Source organism: Hordeum vulgare, chromosome 6H, assembly GCF_904849725.1.
Source record: "Hordeum vulgare subsp. vulgare chromosome 6H, MorexV3_pseudomolecules_assembly, whole genome shotgun sequence".
Classification (NCBI taxonomy): domain Eukaryota; kingdom Viridiplantae; phylum Streptophyta; class Magnoliopsida; order Poales; family Poaceae; genus Hordeum; species Hordeum vulgare.
In genome coordinates, this window is record NC_058523.1 from 545,242,439 (window position 1) to 545,260,037 (window position 17,599).

General features: G+C 47.2%; 1 protein-coding gene across 2 annotated transcripts; it reads left to right on the top strand.

The window, feature by feature from the left end:
• The first annotated feature begins 11,956 nt into the window (after positions 1-11,956).
• Positions 11,957-16,651, top strand: LOC123401795 (pentatricopeptide repeat-containing protein At2g26790, mitochondrial-like). 2 transcript variants are annotated; one of them, XM_045095644.1, is made up of 10 exons: positions 11,957-14,820; positions 14,996-15,161; positions 15,270-15,308; positions 15,422-15,518; positions 15,611-15,707; positions 15,817-15,883; positions 15,963-16,039; positions 16,234-16,312; positions 16,388-16,469; positions 16,562-16,651. In XM_045095644.1, exon 1 carries the CDS (start codon positions 12,256-12,258, stop codon positions 14,770-14,772), a length of 2,517 nt encoding a protein of 838 aa, XP_044951579.1. In that variant the 5' UTR covers positions 11,957-12,255; the 3' UTR covers positions 14,773-14,820; positions 14,996-15,161; positions 15,270-15,308; positions 15,422-15,518; positions 15,611-15,707; positions 15,817-15,883; positions 15,963-16,039; positions 16,234-16,312; positions 16,388-16,469; positions 16,562-16,651. The 2 variants fall into 2 exon arrangements, with proteins under 2 accessions (XP_044951579.1, XP_044951580.1); XM_045095645.1 differs by lacking the exons at positions 14,996-15,161; positions 15,270-15,308; positions 15,422-15,518; ... (2 more) ...; positions 15,963-16,039; positions 16,234-16,312.
• The last annotated feature ends 948 nt before the right edge of the window (positions 16,652-17,599 follow it).

The following is a 17,599-nucleotide window of genomic DNA, read 5'->3' on the forward strand; positions in this document are numbered from 1 at the left end:
CATGCGCATCATCAGCATTGCATCAGAATCCCGTTGTCGTCCGTTTTCAAAACTTGCATCAGTTGTTAGTTGCCGGTTCTCGTCGTTGTTCGTTCCGAGTCCGACCACACGCGCACGCGCCCGCGACATCGTCAAACCCTGTTTTAAAAGTGTGCGTAAAACTTTCTCTGATCGAGGTGAAACTTGGCATGCGGTCGTGATTAGATATAGCTAGGCCGCCTGTCGAATTTCATCGCGATCGGAGTCCGTCTGGTACCCGAACGGTCGACCGTAGCGGCACCGTCTTCGGTTATTCGTCGGACGTTCGTCGATGTTTTAAAATCCGTTGCCGCGCCTCCCGTTTTCCCTCTCGTCTCCGGATAACCGCTCTACACGGGCACTTAGTCGACCCCGCGTTCGAGTTCGTACGATTCCGATCGTGTGGGCGAAAACGGGGCCGGATTCGGACAACCCTAGCCCCGTGTCTATAAATAGACACACTCCCCTTCCTAATCTAACCCTAACCCTAGACCACCTCGGGATCCGTGCCCCAGCCGCCCCCAGTGATCTGCCTCTCTCCTCCCCACCGACAGGGCCCGCCAGGCCCACGGATGGCCCGCCGGGCCCGAAACCGCTGCCTCCCGTGCTCCCGTGCCCCTCGCAACCCGAGCCCCTCCTCCCGAGGCAGCAGCCTCGCTGCCAGCCCGCTCTCGAGCGCCGCCGCCGCCAGATCGGGACGCCGCCTCGACCGCTCCGCCGCGGGATATGCGCCGCCCTTGCCGGAGCTCCGTCGCCAGCCGCAGCAAGCAGCAGCTCGCGCCGCCACCGTTCGTCGCGCCGCCATGGGAGCCTGCTACCACCGCCTCGTCTGCCCGGATTCGGTGGATCCCTATCGGATCCACTCTTCCATGCGCCCCGCCGCCGGTTCCAGTGGCCACCGCCGCCATTCCCGCGACCTCCTCCAAGCTCCCGTCGGGAGGAGGACGACAAACAAGGACGGGGGCAGCGTTCCCCTGACTGGGCCTCCTCCCCAACGCCAGGCAGCCCACCCCGCGCCAGCATGGGCCCAGCTCCACTCGAGGCCTCCCTCGGCCCAGGTGCCTCCACCGACCACGTCGAGCTCTCCTCCAACCGGCCCAGTGGCCTCCCCCAAGGTGAGCCTCCCCTTTCCCCCTGCCCTCCTATTCCTCGCCTAGGCGACATGTAGCTAAGCTGCGCCCCCTGTTCGGCCGAGTAGGAATTTAGCTATCTTCTCCGGAGTTAATTAATTTCAGGAAAATAACTGTATATTTAAACGCGCGTATCTTTTAATCCGTTAGTCGGATCGCGATGTATTAGATATGTTTTTCATGTAGTTTTACGCGTAGAATCCGTTTATAAAACTTGCATAATTGTTTGACGTTGTTTGACGTGTCGAATGCCTAGGTTTACGTGCTGTCTAGATAGGATAGACGCCGTATTTATTTTTCGCGCAAGACCGTATAGCCCGAATGCCGTATTAGAAATGCGCATGTTTTAGGAACCATTTTTCCATGTATTTTAGAGCGGTCACTCGTATTTTTGCGTCTAGGGATTGCCGCTAGTTTATTTTCCCGTGTATAGGTTATTATCTCGCATTTATGTGTGGCTTTAATTTTGTTGTGCAACCCCATATATTTTATATGTTTTCGGGGTAGAAAAATTCATTGAATTTTTCTGTGCAATTAGTTTTAGCTTTCGAGTAAGTTAGTTCGCGCGATATTTGCCGTGATGCCCTTTTGTTTAATTTGTAGGATTTAATCCGTGCTTCGTTTGAAGAAGTTGTCTACTAGGGAGTTGTTCTTGGGTGTTTACTCTAGCCCCTGGTATTTTTGGTTGCAATAGAAATGCATGTTTAGGTGTGGTTTGCTTGCTCTCAAGTTGCTAGAAATAGTGCTGTTTTGGAGGAGCTGAAATATTTCTAAGTCTGGAATCTGTTATATTTTGTTGTTGTCTTGTCTTGCTTCTATTTTTTGATCTGTAGCTCTTTTGAGGTTGGTCCAGTGGAGTTAGTTGTAGCCCTTGTGTTTCTCTAGCATGCTGTGAATTTTCATGCCATTTGGAGTCCTGTAGCTTATGATTTTGCTGCTGTCAATATTGCTTCAGATCGAAAACTGCACTTTCATGAGGTGTAATTTTCACTAAGTCTGAAATAGTGTGTGAGATGCCATTTTATGTCTTCTTTCCCTAGTGATCCATGATGTCATGCTAGTTGTTGTTAGTTGTTTGTGGTAGTGCGTCTTGCCCTCTGTCGTGACATGCCTTGGTTGAGTATATTGGAGTTGAGTAGCTCATAGTTGTGGGGCGTAGAAAATGTCATGTGGCTGATTTTGGCAGATTGTAGTGATTTCTTGTTTTGCTCGTAGTTGTTGATCCGTAGCTCCGATTTGGTCGCGTCCTACATGAAACTTGCTTAGAATCTCGTGTAGTTTCAATTTATCTTGCTGGTTGTATGTTTTGAAGTGCTAGTGACCGTCGTTGCACACATATTGCATTCATGCCATCATATCTTGCGGTGTCCGTATCTTTTGATCCGTAGCTCCGTTGGAGATGTTCTTTATGTGTAGTTTGCTTGAAATGACGCGTGGAATCACGTGAACCTATTTGTTTTTCTGTTTAACAACTAATTAAATGTGTTAGTTCAGATCTGGATAGAATTGTAAATTAACATGTGAGGTCGTTTCGGAGGTGATATATGTCATTTCCAACCTCATTTAAAATGCCTAGATAGGTAGTTTAATTACGCTTCACCTCTTGCCATATTTAACCACATTTAATATTGCCGTGTACCTAATCGGGATAGAACTAAATAAATAAACGTGTAGTTTCGTCGATATGCAACTCGTTGCATATTGAACTTCACTTAATGTGTAGTGTTTGATTGTGTGAATTGTCATGCCGTGACTTGCATGTATTCAGCTGCTCATGCATCATTTGTGTTGTGCACCGTGTGGTGAATTTCGCGTGGTGATGCTTGTTTACGGTTTCCCCCGTCTCGATAGAGCTCCGCAAGCGTGTCGGATGTGAGGACCCGTTCGGCTACGTCGGTTCGTCTGCTTCATGGAGGCATTCTTCTTTCAAGCGGGATCTCAGGCAAGATGACCATTTCCCCAGATACCATTACTATCATTGCCATGCTAGTTTTATCGCTTCTCTCGCTTATGCCTCGTTGCCTACCACATGTTTAATATCAGCCTCTCAACAATGCCATGAAACCTTCAACCTGTTCAACCTAGCAAACCACTGATTGGCTATGTTACTGCTTGCTTAATCATGTGTTAGCGTTGCTAGTTGTAGGTGCTTTGCCTCCATGTGAAAGCATGGGTTCCTTGTTATATCACCATATTAATGCTATTTAATATAATGGACCTATATACTTGGTAAAAGGTGGAAGGCTCGGCCTTTCTAGCCTGGTGTTTTGTTCCACCTTTGCCCCCTTAGTTTCGGCTACCGGTGTTATGTTCCATAATTGAGCGCTCCTAACACGATCGGGGTTGTTATGGGGACCCCCTTGATAATTCGTTTTAGATTAAAGCTGGTCTGGCAAGGCCCAACTTTGGTACTACATTTGCCTAATCACCTAATAAAATTGCATAGGGACTTTCCGGACCCCGAGGATAATTTAATCAACCCTCGGGCCAGTGCTCCTCATGAGTGTTGGTCCAAACTGGACAGACTGCGGGGCCACCACGGGGCAACTCGAGGTTTGGCACCTGTAGGCTTTTCCATCCGTCGTGTCCTGAGAACGAGATACACGGCTCCTATCGGGTTCGTCGACACGTCGGGCGGCCTTGCTGGATTAGTTTTACCTTTGACGAGATATCTTGTGCATCGGGATTCCGGTGATGCTTTGGGTAATCTCAGAGTTGAGGTTTTCCACTAGGGAATCCGACGAGATCGTGAGCTTCGTGATTGAGGATTTGTATGCGGCTTGTGGTAATTTGTGATGGACTAGTTGGAGCACCCCTGCAGGGTTAAATCTTTTCGGAAAACCGTGCCCGCGGTTATGTGGCAACGTGGAAACTTTGTTTAACACTCGTTCTAGATAACTTGAAGTTAACTCAATTAAAATATGCCAACTGTGTGCATAACCGTGACTGTCTCTTTCGCGAGTTCTTACTCCGATCGAGGACACGGTGGGGTTATGTCTGACGCAGGTAGGTGTTCAGGATCATTCATTTGATCAACAGTAGTTCACGTCTGTTATGTGTAGATCTTCCCCCTCTTATTTCTTGTACTCGTAAGTTTAGCCACCAAATACATGCTTAGTCGTTGCTGCAACCTCACTACTTAACCATACCTCACCCATTAAGCTTTGGTAGTCTTGATACCTTTGGAAATGAGATTGTTGAGTCCCCTGTGGCTCACAGATTACTACAACACCAGTTGCAGGTACAAGTAAAGGTTACTTGACGCGAGCGCGTTGATTGTACATTCGGAGTTGATTCTTCTTCTTCTTCATCATCGATCTAGGATGGGTTCCAGGGCGGCAGCCTGGGATAGCAAGGATGGACGTCGTTCTTCTTTTGTCGTTTGTTTTCGTCCGTAGTCGGACCCTGCTCTTACTCTTGATGACTATGTAATGTACTGATGTGACTCTGATGTAGCTTGTGGCGAGTGTAAGCCAATTTAATATATATATCTCATCTTTTCAGTACATGTACTTGTAACGATATCCATTCTTGCGACACGACGAGATGCGCTTTTATCCCTGACGAGGCCTTCGTGCCAAATTGAGGATAGGGTCGCATCTTGGGCGTGGCATTACCAAAGAAAATGGAAGACTTTAGCAAGTTGATCCTTTGCCCGGAGGCCTCGCAATATTGTTGGAGAGCAGAATTCAGAGCCTCCACACTTCTGTTATCGATGCGTGCAAAGAAGATGTTGTCATCTGCAAAAAACAAGTGAGATATAGGGGGAGCTTGCATACCATTACGAGTCCCTTGTAGCTCGCCAAGGCTCTCCCCCCTTTGTAGTAATCCACACAAACCTTCCGTACACAAGAAGAACAGGCATTGGCTGATGGGGTCTCCTTGGCGGAGCCCCCTAGACGGCACCACGGCAGAAGTGAGCTCGCCGTTCACTTTCACGGCAAGTTAATGAATATTATATGCTTATTAATGGGCGGCCAATATAAAGTGCTTTTTCAGTATTCATTCTTGATTACGTATTTGTAACTAATGAGTAAAAAACTTCTTTTAAAGTTATTATGTAATGACTATTTGTTTTTTGGAACCGCAAGGAAGCCGAAAGGTGTGGGTGGTTGTCCCTGTCCAGCCCAAAATCAGCGTTGTACTACAGGTCACGAAGCAATCGATGGTTCCGTCTTCTCTAGGCAGATCGTCTGCACCAAGATAAGATAAATGATTTAGTCTTTGTCAGCTGCTCTGGATCTTGCCTTTCCGAAAATAAAATCGTAAATCATCGTTTTTGGTACTAATTTTTATTACATATCCAAGAGTTGGGCATGGACAGGTTTTTTGGTATTCATTTTTTCTGCTTAGGCTTGCTGTCATTTATGGATCCCTGAAATTGTAGTACTACTTGGGGATGTCACGTACGTGCTACTTGAAGAAACCGGCCTTCTTATACAACATTTGAATTTCAACTAACTGAAGCACAAACTAATACTCCCTCTAGCACATAATATAAGATCTAATAAAATCATATATTATGGAACTGGGGGAGTAAGAAGCATGATGTATACATGTGAAGGAGCTTGCGAGATAATTTGAAGTAAGCATTCCCACTAAAACGGGTGCAAATACTACAATATAAGAAATATTGCTGCCTCTTACATGTGTAAGTACCGAACAAAATTTCAGAGTTGTCAAAGATATCTTAATGGAAAAAATAAAATTACCATGTACCAACCAGCAAGTGAGCTTCTTATACACCATTCAACTTTAAACTAACTGAACTACCACCTAATAATAAGCACTATATCTATATGTGAAGCACCTTGCCAGAGAATTTGAAGAAAGCATTCCACTAAACAGTTTATACAGGATGAGTATAATACAAATACTATAATACAAGAGACTTGTATGATGCCATGGAGAAAGAGATGCACGATTACACATGTACCTGCCCATTGCTAGCCCAAGAATCAACGGCGAAGATGACGCCTTTGCCAAAGATGAAGGACATCGTGGTCGTCCACTGCTTGTTGTTCACCATGTTCTTGGTCACCTTAGAGCAAGTACAATAAGGTACAGTCAGCAGGTTGTAAGGATTAAAATATTATATTTTTGCTGAGTTGGATGAGAGAGAAGAGGAGAGAGAAAGGAAGCGGGCTCTTCGTGAAGAGCCAGCTCTAGCACGTGCTTCTAGGTGCTTTGTGAGAATGAAAGGTGGGCCATATATGATAATAGTAGTACACTTTTATAGTTAACTATTGTACAAGCTAGCTATAAGATGGGCTATAAGACTGCTTATAGCCAGCAGTTGGCTATACTATTAACCATGCTCTTATAGAACCCATCACACTCTCACCGTGAAACAACAACTGGGCGCACAAATGGATCAGAGGCCGGCGGATCATGGCGTGAGGAAATGGGGTCGAGGGAGGGGGTGGGGGAGGCTCACACACGTCGTTGAAGGTGGGGAACTCGAGGGTAAGCTGGTCGGCGGTGTCGGTGGAGAAGAGGCTAGCAAAGTTGTTGCTACCGGCCGCAGGAGCGCCGAAGTGGTTCTTGAGGGCTGAGAGTGTCAATGCTCCAGCCATCTGAACGTGAAGAAGTGTTGATCTTCAGTTAACTGGTGTGCATCCGGCAATGCTTCATGGGATCAAGCAGTTGTCATCTCTCGGTCAAAACCTCACTCGACGGCCGATTTCTACCTTGCAATTTCTAATCATTGGTAAGACAACCTTTGAACCATTGAATGAAGATAATCATTCATTACACATATTAGTAGACAATCTTTCAACCACTGAATGTAAATAAGAAAGAGAGGTTGTTAGTCCCTTACGAAAATATAATGATTGTAGGAATGCTAAAGGCATGCTAGTACTTGTTAATCTTGGGTTGTCCGGATACGGCTACTTCATTGGTGCAGACGCGCATTGCAAGGGAGGCAACACCGCTAGACCATGGCTAGGGTTTCATCAGAGTGCTTGCGACAAGATAGATAAAGCGGAGGTGTCTTCCATCTTGTACCAGTACTTCAAAAAAAGCTCCGATCCTGTACATGGATCCCAAATTTTACCTTGTAACAGGTGAACAGGCGGAAAATGGGTAAATAAATATAATTTCAGGGGAGATAACAATTGCATAACCTCGTAATTAGGCTCTTGACCAGTTAGCACCATATGTAAACATGAAGATGTGTGGTATGGTAGGTAAAGGAAAGTAATTACCTGGCTAGCAGCCGTTGTAGATTGAAAAATTCCCTGAACTAAAATATTAGAACCACCCACAATATTCGCTTGAATCAATTGACCAGGACCGTGTTGAACACCAGTTAGTTGTGTTTCATGTAGAACTCATCATCATCCTCTCATTATTGTAGAAAATAACTGAGTAGAGTCTAAGAGTTTACCGCTTGTTCCAAGTCATGAACAAGAACTCGATCTGCACAAATAACAAGGAGTTGGAGAATGTGCAGTGCAAATAATTGATATAATTCTATGAACTGGAGAACAATCACATGACTGCCTGTAGTTGGTCTCCTTCGGTCCTCCCCTAATCTGACACTCGACCAACATGTGCGAGTAACGACTGCCTTTCTTCCCCGTTGGCGATTCGAACAACAGACAGAGATTGGGATAGGATTTCCATTGGTGTGGAGAAAAGGTACGGGGTTGGGAGAAACCTCGGGGTGGAGGGCCTACAATCCGGCGGTGGCGGCGGACCTAGAATCTGCCCAAGGTTGAACTCGGTAGGACTTCCCGGGATAGATGGGCCAGCTCGCGCTGGATCCCCTCGCCAATCACCTCGTGGCGTCTTGGCTGGAGCGCGACTGCTAGATACCCTCATGGCGCCTCATTCTCCTGATCCAGCCATGAGTATGGTGGCGGCTCCGCCTATGTCGTGGGCGAGAGAGGGAGGAGAGATGGGGTTGTGAATCTAACGAGAGGGACGAAAGGTGAGGGTGGATGGATCCCTCTCCTCCGTGGGCCACATTTGAATGGGCTGCAGAAGGCCCAATGCATTAGTGGCCTCCGTTTCGGCTCCTGGAGCAGCAGCCCACGGGACAGTTGGACCAGTTTAAACGAACTGCGGATCACATCGACCTAAACACTAAATCCAACGGCCAAACACTTCCAGATCACAAAAATGGACGGCCGAAAACGCTAATCGTTGTGAGGACAGGGATTAGGTGCGGTTATACTGTCCTTAATGACCACTGATTCCCCCCCCTCTCGTCTCTCTGAATTAAATATGGTGCGAGAATCAAAACAATTTAACTTAATTTGACTCAAAGTGAGGCTAATATAGTGATTTTTTTTAGACGAGCCCTTTAAAATGGAAAGGAGGGAGCATTTTGTACTTCCCCATATATAAGAAGGGAAAGAGAAATAATAAATACCCACTTGGAATCCCCTCACCACAAATTCAACTAGCTTCTCGTTCTTCTTGGTTCTTGCTCCGACTTTACATCTCTGACTTTACAACAACAAACAACTTGGGCCTACTGGGATATGGGGGAGGTATGCACGATAGGATAGCCGGGACGGGGTATAGGGGAGAGGTGTGTCCGGTGGGAGGGCTAAACAATGGGAGTAAGGGGTGCTATGCTCGAAGACGTGACCCCCGGGTTTTGGGGTTGGGGGGGGGGTGGTTGGTCAATAACTGGGCCACACGGGCAACAATGGGGTTGTGCTTCTTAGTAAAAATTGCCAATAAGGGAGGAGGGGTCGTGTGTTCAAATCCCTAAAAAAGTCCCTTCAGAAAATACTTGGGAAAAAAACTACAACCAAGCTATGCACCAAATAAGTACAAGAATCACTCTCTTCCTTCCCGTTTAGAGGGCTAAAATCCGAAATCTCATCAATTAAGGTAGATGATGACTAGATGTCACGACTTTTGTTGATACAAAACTATTCAATAAAATAGTTTCCACATGTTCGTCTCATGAAGTAATAACATTCTCTCTCTCATCTCTGTGAATTAAATATGGTGTGAGACTCAAAGCAATTTAACTTAATTTTTTCTGACCGGCAATTTAACTTAATTTGACTCAAAGAGAGCCTAACATAGTGAAAATCTGAATTTTTTGAGATGAGCCCTTTAAACCGGAAAGGATGGAGTATTTTGTACTACCCTATATATAAGAAGGGAAAGAGAAATAATAAATACACACTTGGAATCACCTCACCACAAATTCAACTAGCTTGGAGTTCTTCTTAGTTCTTGCTCCGACTTTACATCTCCAACTTTACAACAACAAACAACCTGGGGAAATCCAGCGGTCGCGGGAGAAAACCAAACAGCTGCAAACATTGCCGCGACACGGACCACCACTCACACATGTGGTTGTTGCCATAGGATCCCTTACGCGAGCATCATCGTCTTTCACTAGCCCCCACTTACTTCAACAGCCCCACTTACATCACCATGAGGGAAACGACAACATAGAGCCATCAACATCCGATCACACGTATCCAGAGTTTCCCTTGAAGCTGCAAACGTTGTGGCTAGAAGTATCACCTTGATGATGCCAACAAAAAGGAAATGACACTCGAAAGGGTCACCATCATTGGCTCTGGTAACAGAGACAAGACTTTGGCATGGATCCACCTTCCAAGCCCCATATACCACACGTTCGCAAGCCTACCAACGAGCCATCACAATCAAATCCAAATGGATCTAACCCTTGCACGCCTACACCTCGCCAAGTCGTTGCTCAGGTAACCTCCACGAAGCTGCCCCGACATTGCTTGTCGATCGTATGCCAACACGAAAACCTCTCGCCCTGAACGACATCCACAGACCTGTTAATGATGTCCAGGAGCTATGTGGTAGTGAGAGGAGTCGGCCCGTGCAAATAATTTGGAAGAGGATCACCGAGTGGGACGAATTTTGTCCGGCGGAGTCCATCGCGTGAGTTAAAGTGCACACAGAAACTCAATCGATGTAATGATCATCTTGAAATCATTCTTGTGGAGGGACAACTTAACTTCTCCTCCTTCTCCTTGTCGTACCACTATTGTGCGGTCCGAGGCACTCCCCCTCCCGCAGGATCTACGAGTTGTGTCATTGGGGGTGGCGGCAAAATCCGTCCGTCGTGGCCTTGTTTCCAAACGATTTGGATCGAAGTATACATATAGGACAAAATTATAACATCATATACTGTAATATTCAATTTTACAAGTCATGAACTAAGGGCGTGTTTGGTTGCAGGGATATCCTCCAACGGATAGGGATAACCATTTTTTTCTGTGGTTGCCATGCGTTTGGATCTGGGGCGAGGAGGGATAGAGGCAGCCAGATGCTGGGAATATTCGCCAAAAAAAGGGACGTGGTCAACCACAAAAAAGGGGCGAACGGCGGCAACCACTCTGCACGCGTCGCGACACTCTCGCATGCGAATAGTTTTTTTCGCTCGCGCTCACCCCGAGATCTTTCCTGGTTACTCTCTTCTCTCCTCCATGCGTGATGATGGCGACGGCGGCGGCGGCGACGTGCACCCCAGATCTCAGGGAGGGGGTGATGCGGCTGTATCTCAAGGAGGATGGCGGCTGGGGGCTTGAATAGTCGCACGCGGCTGGTGACTGAGGTCGGGGTGGCGACTTCATGCATGGAGCTGGATCGATCTTCCTGCTGCTATATTTTCTGCTCATGCATGCACATCGTGTGTGTTGTATCTTCGTGCATGGAGCTGATCTATCCCTTATTCATCCCTCAAACCAAACACTCCAATGACTATCCTCAATCATGTTTCATCCTTCAAAACAAACAAAAAAAAGCTAACCTCACCCGTCCAATCAAACAAAAAAAGGGCTATCCCTAACCAGGCACTCTAGCATGTCTCTCGAACCAAACACATCCTAAAGTGAGCACGCATATGGGCGTGTTTGGTTGCCTGGGTGGCTCTAGCCTGCATCGCATGGGGGATCCTGGGTGAGTGTGGCCTGGTTGAGTTGATGCAGAGATTGGTTGAGATGTGTGTTTGGTGGACTGTATGATATTACTGCATGAGAGATGCTATATACAACAGATGATGTTTGGTAGACTGCATTTGAGCTCAAGTCTGTGAACTGGAACAATATTTTAGTTCAACCGGCCAGCTGCTCGTCCCCGACCAGAGGCGAGGCGAGGTGAGGCGATCTCCCTCCCCGACCAGAGGCGAGGCGAGGCAATCTCCCTCCCCAATCCAGATCGGGGCGACGGGAGCGGAGGCACTCGGCGGCGGGGCTGGCGGCCGAAGACCGACGGGAGGCGGGGGGGGGGGCATGGCGGTGCGGCAACCAGTGGCGAGGCGAGGTAAGGCGATCTCCCTTCCCGACCAGAGGCGAGGCGAGGCAATCTCCCTCCCCGATCCAGATCGGGGCGACGGGAGCGGAGGCCGTCGACGGCGGGGCTGGCGGCCGGAGACCAACGGGAGGCGGGAGGGCACGGCGGTGCGGCAACCGGTGGCGAGGCGGCCGATGGTGGCTCACTGGCCGGCGGGGACGGCGGCAAGCGGCGGCTGGGGCTCCGGCTGCCACTACCCCTGATGCGTGAGAGATAGGAGGAGGAAAAGGAGACAACGAGATTTGCGGTTGCAAGTGCGAGCCAGGCTCGTAGCTACGCCCGATTCCTACGTGCCCCTTAGCCTGGCTGGAAGGGCTTTTTTTGCATCAGTTGGCCCAGGCTGAGAAGGCCACACAGGGCACCAAACACAGGCCACACAGGGCACCAAACACACTTAATTTTGCATGACGGGTGCGAGCCAGGTACTAGCCACGCAACCAAACACGTCCATAGTGAAGCCCTCGTGTCATCGCTGAATGGATGAACCGGTGGTGAAAAAAGACCGGCTAAAATCTCCCCAAAGCCCTAGCCCCCCAAGACCAGCCGCCGTGCCGTGCCGTGCCGTTCCGTTCATTGTCGTCGCCGCCGACGACCCAATCCCCTCCACCCCCCGCCGTTCCGACCCTCCCCGCCGCGTCGCCGCCGCCGCCACCCCCTCCTCCTCCCCCCCGGGGCATCGCGTGGCGCGCTCCTGCCGTCCCCACCCCGCCGCCGAGCCTCGGGGTGCGAGCTAGGCCGTGTCCGACCGGCGGTCCTCCGGCTCAAATCCCACGCCCGGATGCGCGGCGTCTAGATCCACATGCTCCTGTGGCGCCGCAAATGCGTCGCCGAGTGCCGCAGGCACGCCCGAGCCCCGCCCGCGGCGCAGCCATCCCCGCCCCCTCGCCGCCGCTTCTCCGTGCTCGCCGCCTGGGCGCACCAGCCGGACGACGACGCCACCTCGAGCGGCGAGGAGAGGCCCAGCTGCGCTCCCCCCGGCGAGGCTTTCTGGAGAAGGGGCTGCGCTCCGGGTGAGATTGCCCGGAGGAGGAGCTCTGTTCCGAGCCTGAGCTCCGCCGGCGTCATCAGGGCTCTCCAGCGCCTCGAGGGGAAGCCCGCCGTCGCGTTCGCCTACTTCAAGGACACCGAGGGCATCGGCTTTCGCCATGACCTCGCCACCTACGCGGAGATCATCCGCGTTCTGTCACATAAGGGCCGGGGGAGGATGCTGTTCTCCTTGTTCGGTGAGATCCTCTCGCCGGCAGATGGCCGCGGCGGCGGCCCTGAGATCGTGCCGCTCATGGATCAGCTCAGAAGGACGTGCACTACTTCGGATGCTCTCTTGTTTGCAACAGACTGCTTGATCACAACGTGCACCACTTGTCGAAGCGCACCGGATACAGTAGGGCTGTTTGGTGACCTCTGTAGGCTTGGAATCGTCCCTGCAGTCTGTACTTGCAACATACTTCTCAAATTTGCAGCTGAGAGCGGTGACTCGGAGATTGTTGTATCAGCTTACGATCAACTTAAGGAATTTGGATTGACCTTGGATGCTCACGCGTTAGGCCTTATCACTAGGCCTCTCTTTCAAGAAAAGAAGGCAGACAAAGCATTCCAAGTGTGGGTGGAGATGATTGAAATGGGGGTGAAACCAGATGTAAGTGCATACTCATCATTTATAACTGGTCTGTGTGATTGCGGAAAGGTTGATTTGGCTTATGCGATTCTGCAAGAGATCAACAGGGAGGGGATTCAAGTTGAGGCCATGGCTTATAACATGGTAATGGATGGGCTATGCAAGGAAATGAGACCGCAGGAGGCTGAAATGCTCTTGGAGAACAAGACCAGACAAGGGTTCACACCAGATATATATGGTTATAGCTATCTCATTCGGAGTTATGGCAAAGCGGGCAACCTACTCAAGCTGTTGGACCATTATCAAGCCATGGTATCCCATGGTTTCGAAACAAATTGCCACATTGCGGGTTATCTTCTACAATGCTTTATGAAGTTAGGCATGACATCTCAAGTTACAGAGCATTTCCAGAAACTCAGAGATTCGGGACTCCATCTGGATGGCGTTTTGTATAACATTGCTATGGATGCTTATTGCAAGGATGGGAACGTGGATGAGGCGGTTAAGCTACTGAGAGAAATGAAGGTCGAGGGTCTGACACCTGACAGAATTCACTATACATGCGTGATCAAGGGTTATTGTTTGAAGGGAGATGTACCAAATGCACGTCAAGCATTTGAAGTGATGCTGAAGGCCAATGTAAAGCCAGATGTGGTTACATATAACATACTGGCCAGTGGATTTTGCAAGAATAGTCTTGTTACGGAGGTGTTTGACCTTCTAGACCATATGGCAGATCAAGGGTTAGAGCCTAATTCACTCACTTATGGTATAATAATTGATGGGTTTTGCAGAAGTGGCAACCTTAGTGAAGCAGAGGTGTTATTTAATATAGTAGAGGAGAAAGGAATCGATCGCATTGATATTTTGTACAGTTCAATGGTTTGTGGCTATTTGCATTCAGGCTGGACTGATCATGCTTACATGCTTTTTCTTAGGGTTGCTAAGCAAGGAAAATTTGTGGATCGTTTCTCATGTTCAAAGTTGACGAATGACCTTTGTAAGGATGGAAATGCCCAGGGAGCTTCAACGGTTTGCAGCATGATGCTAGAAAATAATGTTATTCCTGATGTAATTTCATATACCAAACTCATATCAGCCTATTGTCAGACAGGACATATGCACAATGCTCGGTTCTGGTTTCATGATATGGTTCAACGAGGACTTTCTGTTGATGTTATTGTATACACTGTACTAATGAATGGTTACTGCAAGGTTGGCCAGATGGAAGAAGCTTGCAAATTGTTTGATCAGATGACAAGTTTAGGTATTAAGCCTGACGTAATTGCATATACTGCGCTACTGGATGGTCACCTAAAAGAGTACCTGCAGCGGTGCTGGCAGGGTGTTAGTAAGGAGAGAAGGATCTATCTTCTTAGAACAAAGCAGAACAGGTTGCTCAGCTCTATGAAAAGAATGGAAATCGAACCTGATGTACCCTTTTACACCGTATTGATAGATGGGCACTGCAAAGCCGGTGATTTTGAGAAAGCCCGGGGAGAATTTGATGAAGTGTTGCAGAAAGGGCTGACTCCTGATCAATATGTATACATAGCTCTTATAAGTGGATATTGCTGCCAGGGCGAAATAGAGAAGGCACAAGATCTTTTTGAAGAAATGGTAGACAGGGGAATAAAACCAGATGTACTGGCCTTTTCTGTATTAAATCGGAAAACCTTGAGGGAAAGGCAGTATCAGTGACATGTATGATTTCGCTGCAGTTATATCCACTGAAATCACGCCAGTGAGGTAATATATTTTGTGAGTCATGAATTTACTGGAAGCCTGGAACTAAGATTTTTTATTTTGCTTCCACTTGAATATGTGATGAAAATATGATTATGATACCCATTCATGTGCTTAGTGCTTAATGTTTTGATGTATAATGCTCTTAACATGCATTATCTTTATACACGCTTTGCAGACAGTTGTAGGGTGGGTCTTCTTGAGCTGCAGAATCCAGCACACAGGAAGCAATGGTCATCACATGTTGATGCCAAGGTCTGCTACTTGAATGTATTAGCTGCATTTCTTCTGCTATATAGCAAGAGGATGAAAAATATTGGTGTCTGTTGTGAGCTGGATCAAAGGTAACCATATTTACCTGCAATATGCAACATCTGTTTTCTCTGCTTCAGTATTTTTGTGTCTCTGGCGAAGTTAATCATCATATTTATCAATTTATGTCATTTATTTAGGAGGGACCCCAATTACTGACTGCATCAGGCGACCAAACTGTGAGTAGAACATGATCCATCAATTCATTAAATTTCTCATAACACCAACTATCTTTAGTTTTTTTTTTTTTTTTTGTTGCATAATCTCACTGTAATTGCTTGTACTGCATCAGGTAAAGATATGGAGCGTGGAGAATAAGAAATGCCTTGGTGTGCTATCAGGACACACTGGAAGTGTGAAGTCACTGTCATGCCATTCTTCAAATCCTGGTCAGTTGTATATCAGCACTTGTTTAACTTAGCTTGGGACATGTCTGCATAAGCTCGTGAACTCGAATTCAAGTAGGTTATTGTTTATGCAGATCTTATTGTTTCTGGTTCAAGATACGGTTCTTTTGCACTTTGGGATCTAAGATGTGACCCCAAAACCCCAAATGGTCATGGTGAAGCATGCCTCATGTATGTTATCTAATGGTTACTGCAATCTAAATGCTCCTTTTAATCGCAATCATCAAATATCCGTAGCAATATAGCATCTTTCACTGAATTCAGCTGTTTTACATGTTAGATCTTCTGCTATTTTGAAAGAAGCGCACAGTCCCACTCGAAGGAAGGGGACAAGGTCTTGAGCAAAGGTATTGAATCTGCCGAGAATCCTTTTGCTGGTGACTGTACACTCCCTTGGGTTCATTTGCTGATAGTGGTCATCTTTAGCGAGCTTCGACGAGCATCAGATCAGTTGTGTATCTGAAAAACGATATCTCTGTTGCTACTTCTGGCGCTGCAGACAAGTAAGGCATTGGCCCATCCAATATATCCTGCACTTACTACCTAAGTTCATATAGTTTATATGTCTAATTATGCAGCCAGTGGTGTGTTTCAATATGAACGTACCTCTTTTAACACAGTGCACCTCTTCTGTAGTTTGTTTTTATTTATAACTCTTAAAATGTATGCATCTTGTACTTACAATAATGTCTGCCAGCGTTGTGAAATTTTGGGATACGAGGAACCTTAAAGTGCCTGTCTCCAACAAAACCTATCAATCAACAGGACAACCTTTGGTAAGCAAGCAGCTTGCAATTGCAACAGAATATTCTTTTAGTTCAGTTTCACGGCTGACTGATCCTTTCATTCAGAAAAGGGGGTGACACATGTGATCTCTTGCTTGTCTCAAGACTCATATGGTGCTTATATTGCTGCGTCATGCATGGATCACAGGTGAGCATAGCATTTGACCACTATACAGAACTGCAAAAACCTGATGTCACTGGAGGGAATTGCTTCTGACTTCATAAGCTTTCCACTTCCAGGATCTATCTGTATATTACTCTCCACATGGACAAGGGTCCAATAAAGACTTACACTGGCAGCGAAATTGAGTCTTTTTTTTGTCAAACAAGGCGAGTGGCCAACTGGTTTAGTCTTCTCTTCCAACTGTATATTCTTAGTTTCTTTCATGTGTTTTATTAACACCTGCTTTGGTGCTTCAATGCAGTCTGCTATTAGTCCTGATGGGACTCATATTTTAGGTGGCTTGAGCAATGACAACGTGTACCTGTGGCAGGTATTTGTTGCATTTTTATTACCTTCTCTTTTACATTTCATACACTGTATTCATGCTAAATCGCTAATTCCTTTTCACTTGTGTAGGTGGATCAACCTGAAAGTGGCCCTATAGTTCTGAAAGCTCACGTGGGTGAAGCCACTTCAGTTGACTGGTATGATCTACCATCAAGAATGGTTACTTGTTGCCTTACTGTCACTATAATGCTCATGTTGCAATGCAAATTTCACAGTTTCAGGTGTGCTTTGGAGGTTGGAAAGATAGTATCCTCATATGATGATTCCATGGTTAGTCTTGTACTCTTGTTAAAAGTTAACAAGTTTCAGCTTGATGTTGCCTTGTCAAACAGTACAACAAAATGGACCCACTCACCTCACTATGATTAAGGGGCATCTATAGTATTTGTTGGCATCTAATGTACAAATGGAAAGAACATGAGTTTGGTAAGAAACTTTAAACTGCTGCTGCCATGTTGCTCTGTGCAACAGATTTGTGTATGGAATACCAAGAAAATAGACTGCACCAACATAAGTTCCCCAACAGTCATCCGTAAGAGGGTAACTGCTCCAAACATCGACTGCCCAAGATTGGCTATCCATGAGCGAGCGATTACTTCAAGAGATGTAGCAGCCTGCACCAGTGCTGGCAGTGACTTGCCAACTCACACTCCCCTCTCCGGCATGCCTGAGTCTGCGAAAAAGATATCCTTTCCGGTATTCCGGGAGGAGGCCTTGGATACTAGGAATATCCCAGGAGCTCAAACGAGCAGCCCCTCTTCAGTCCT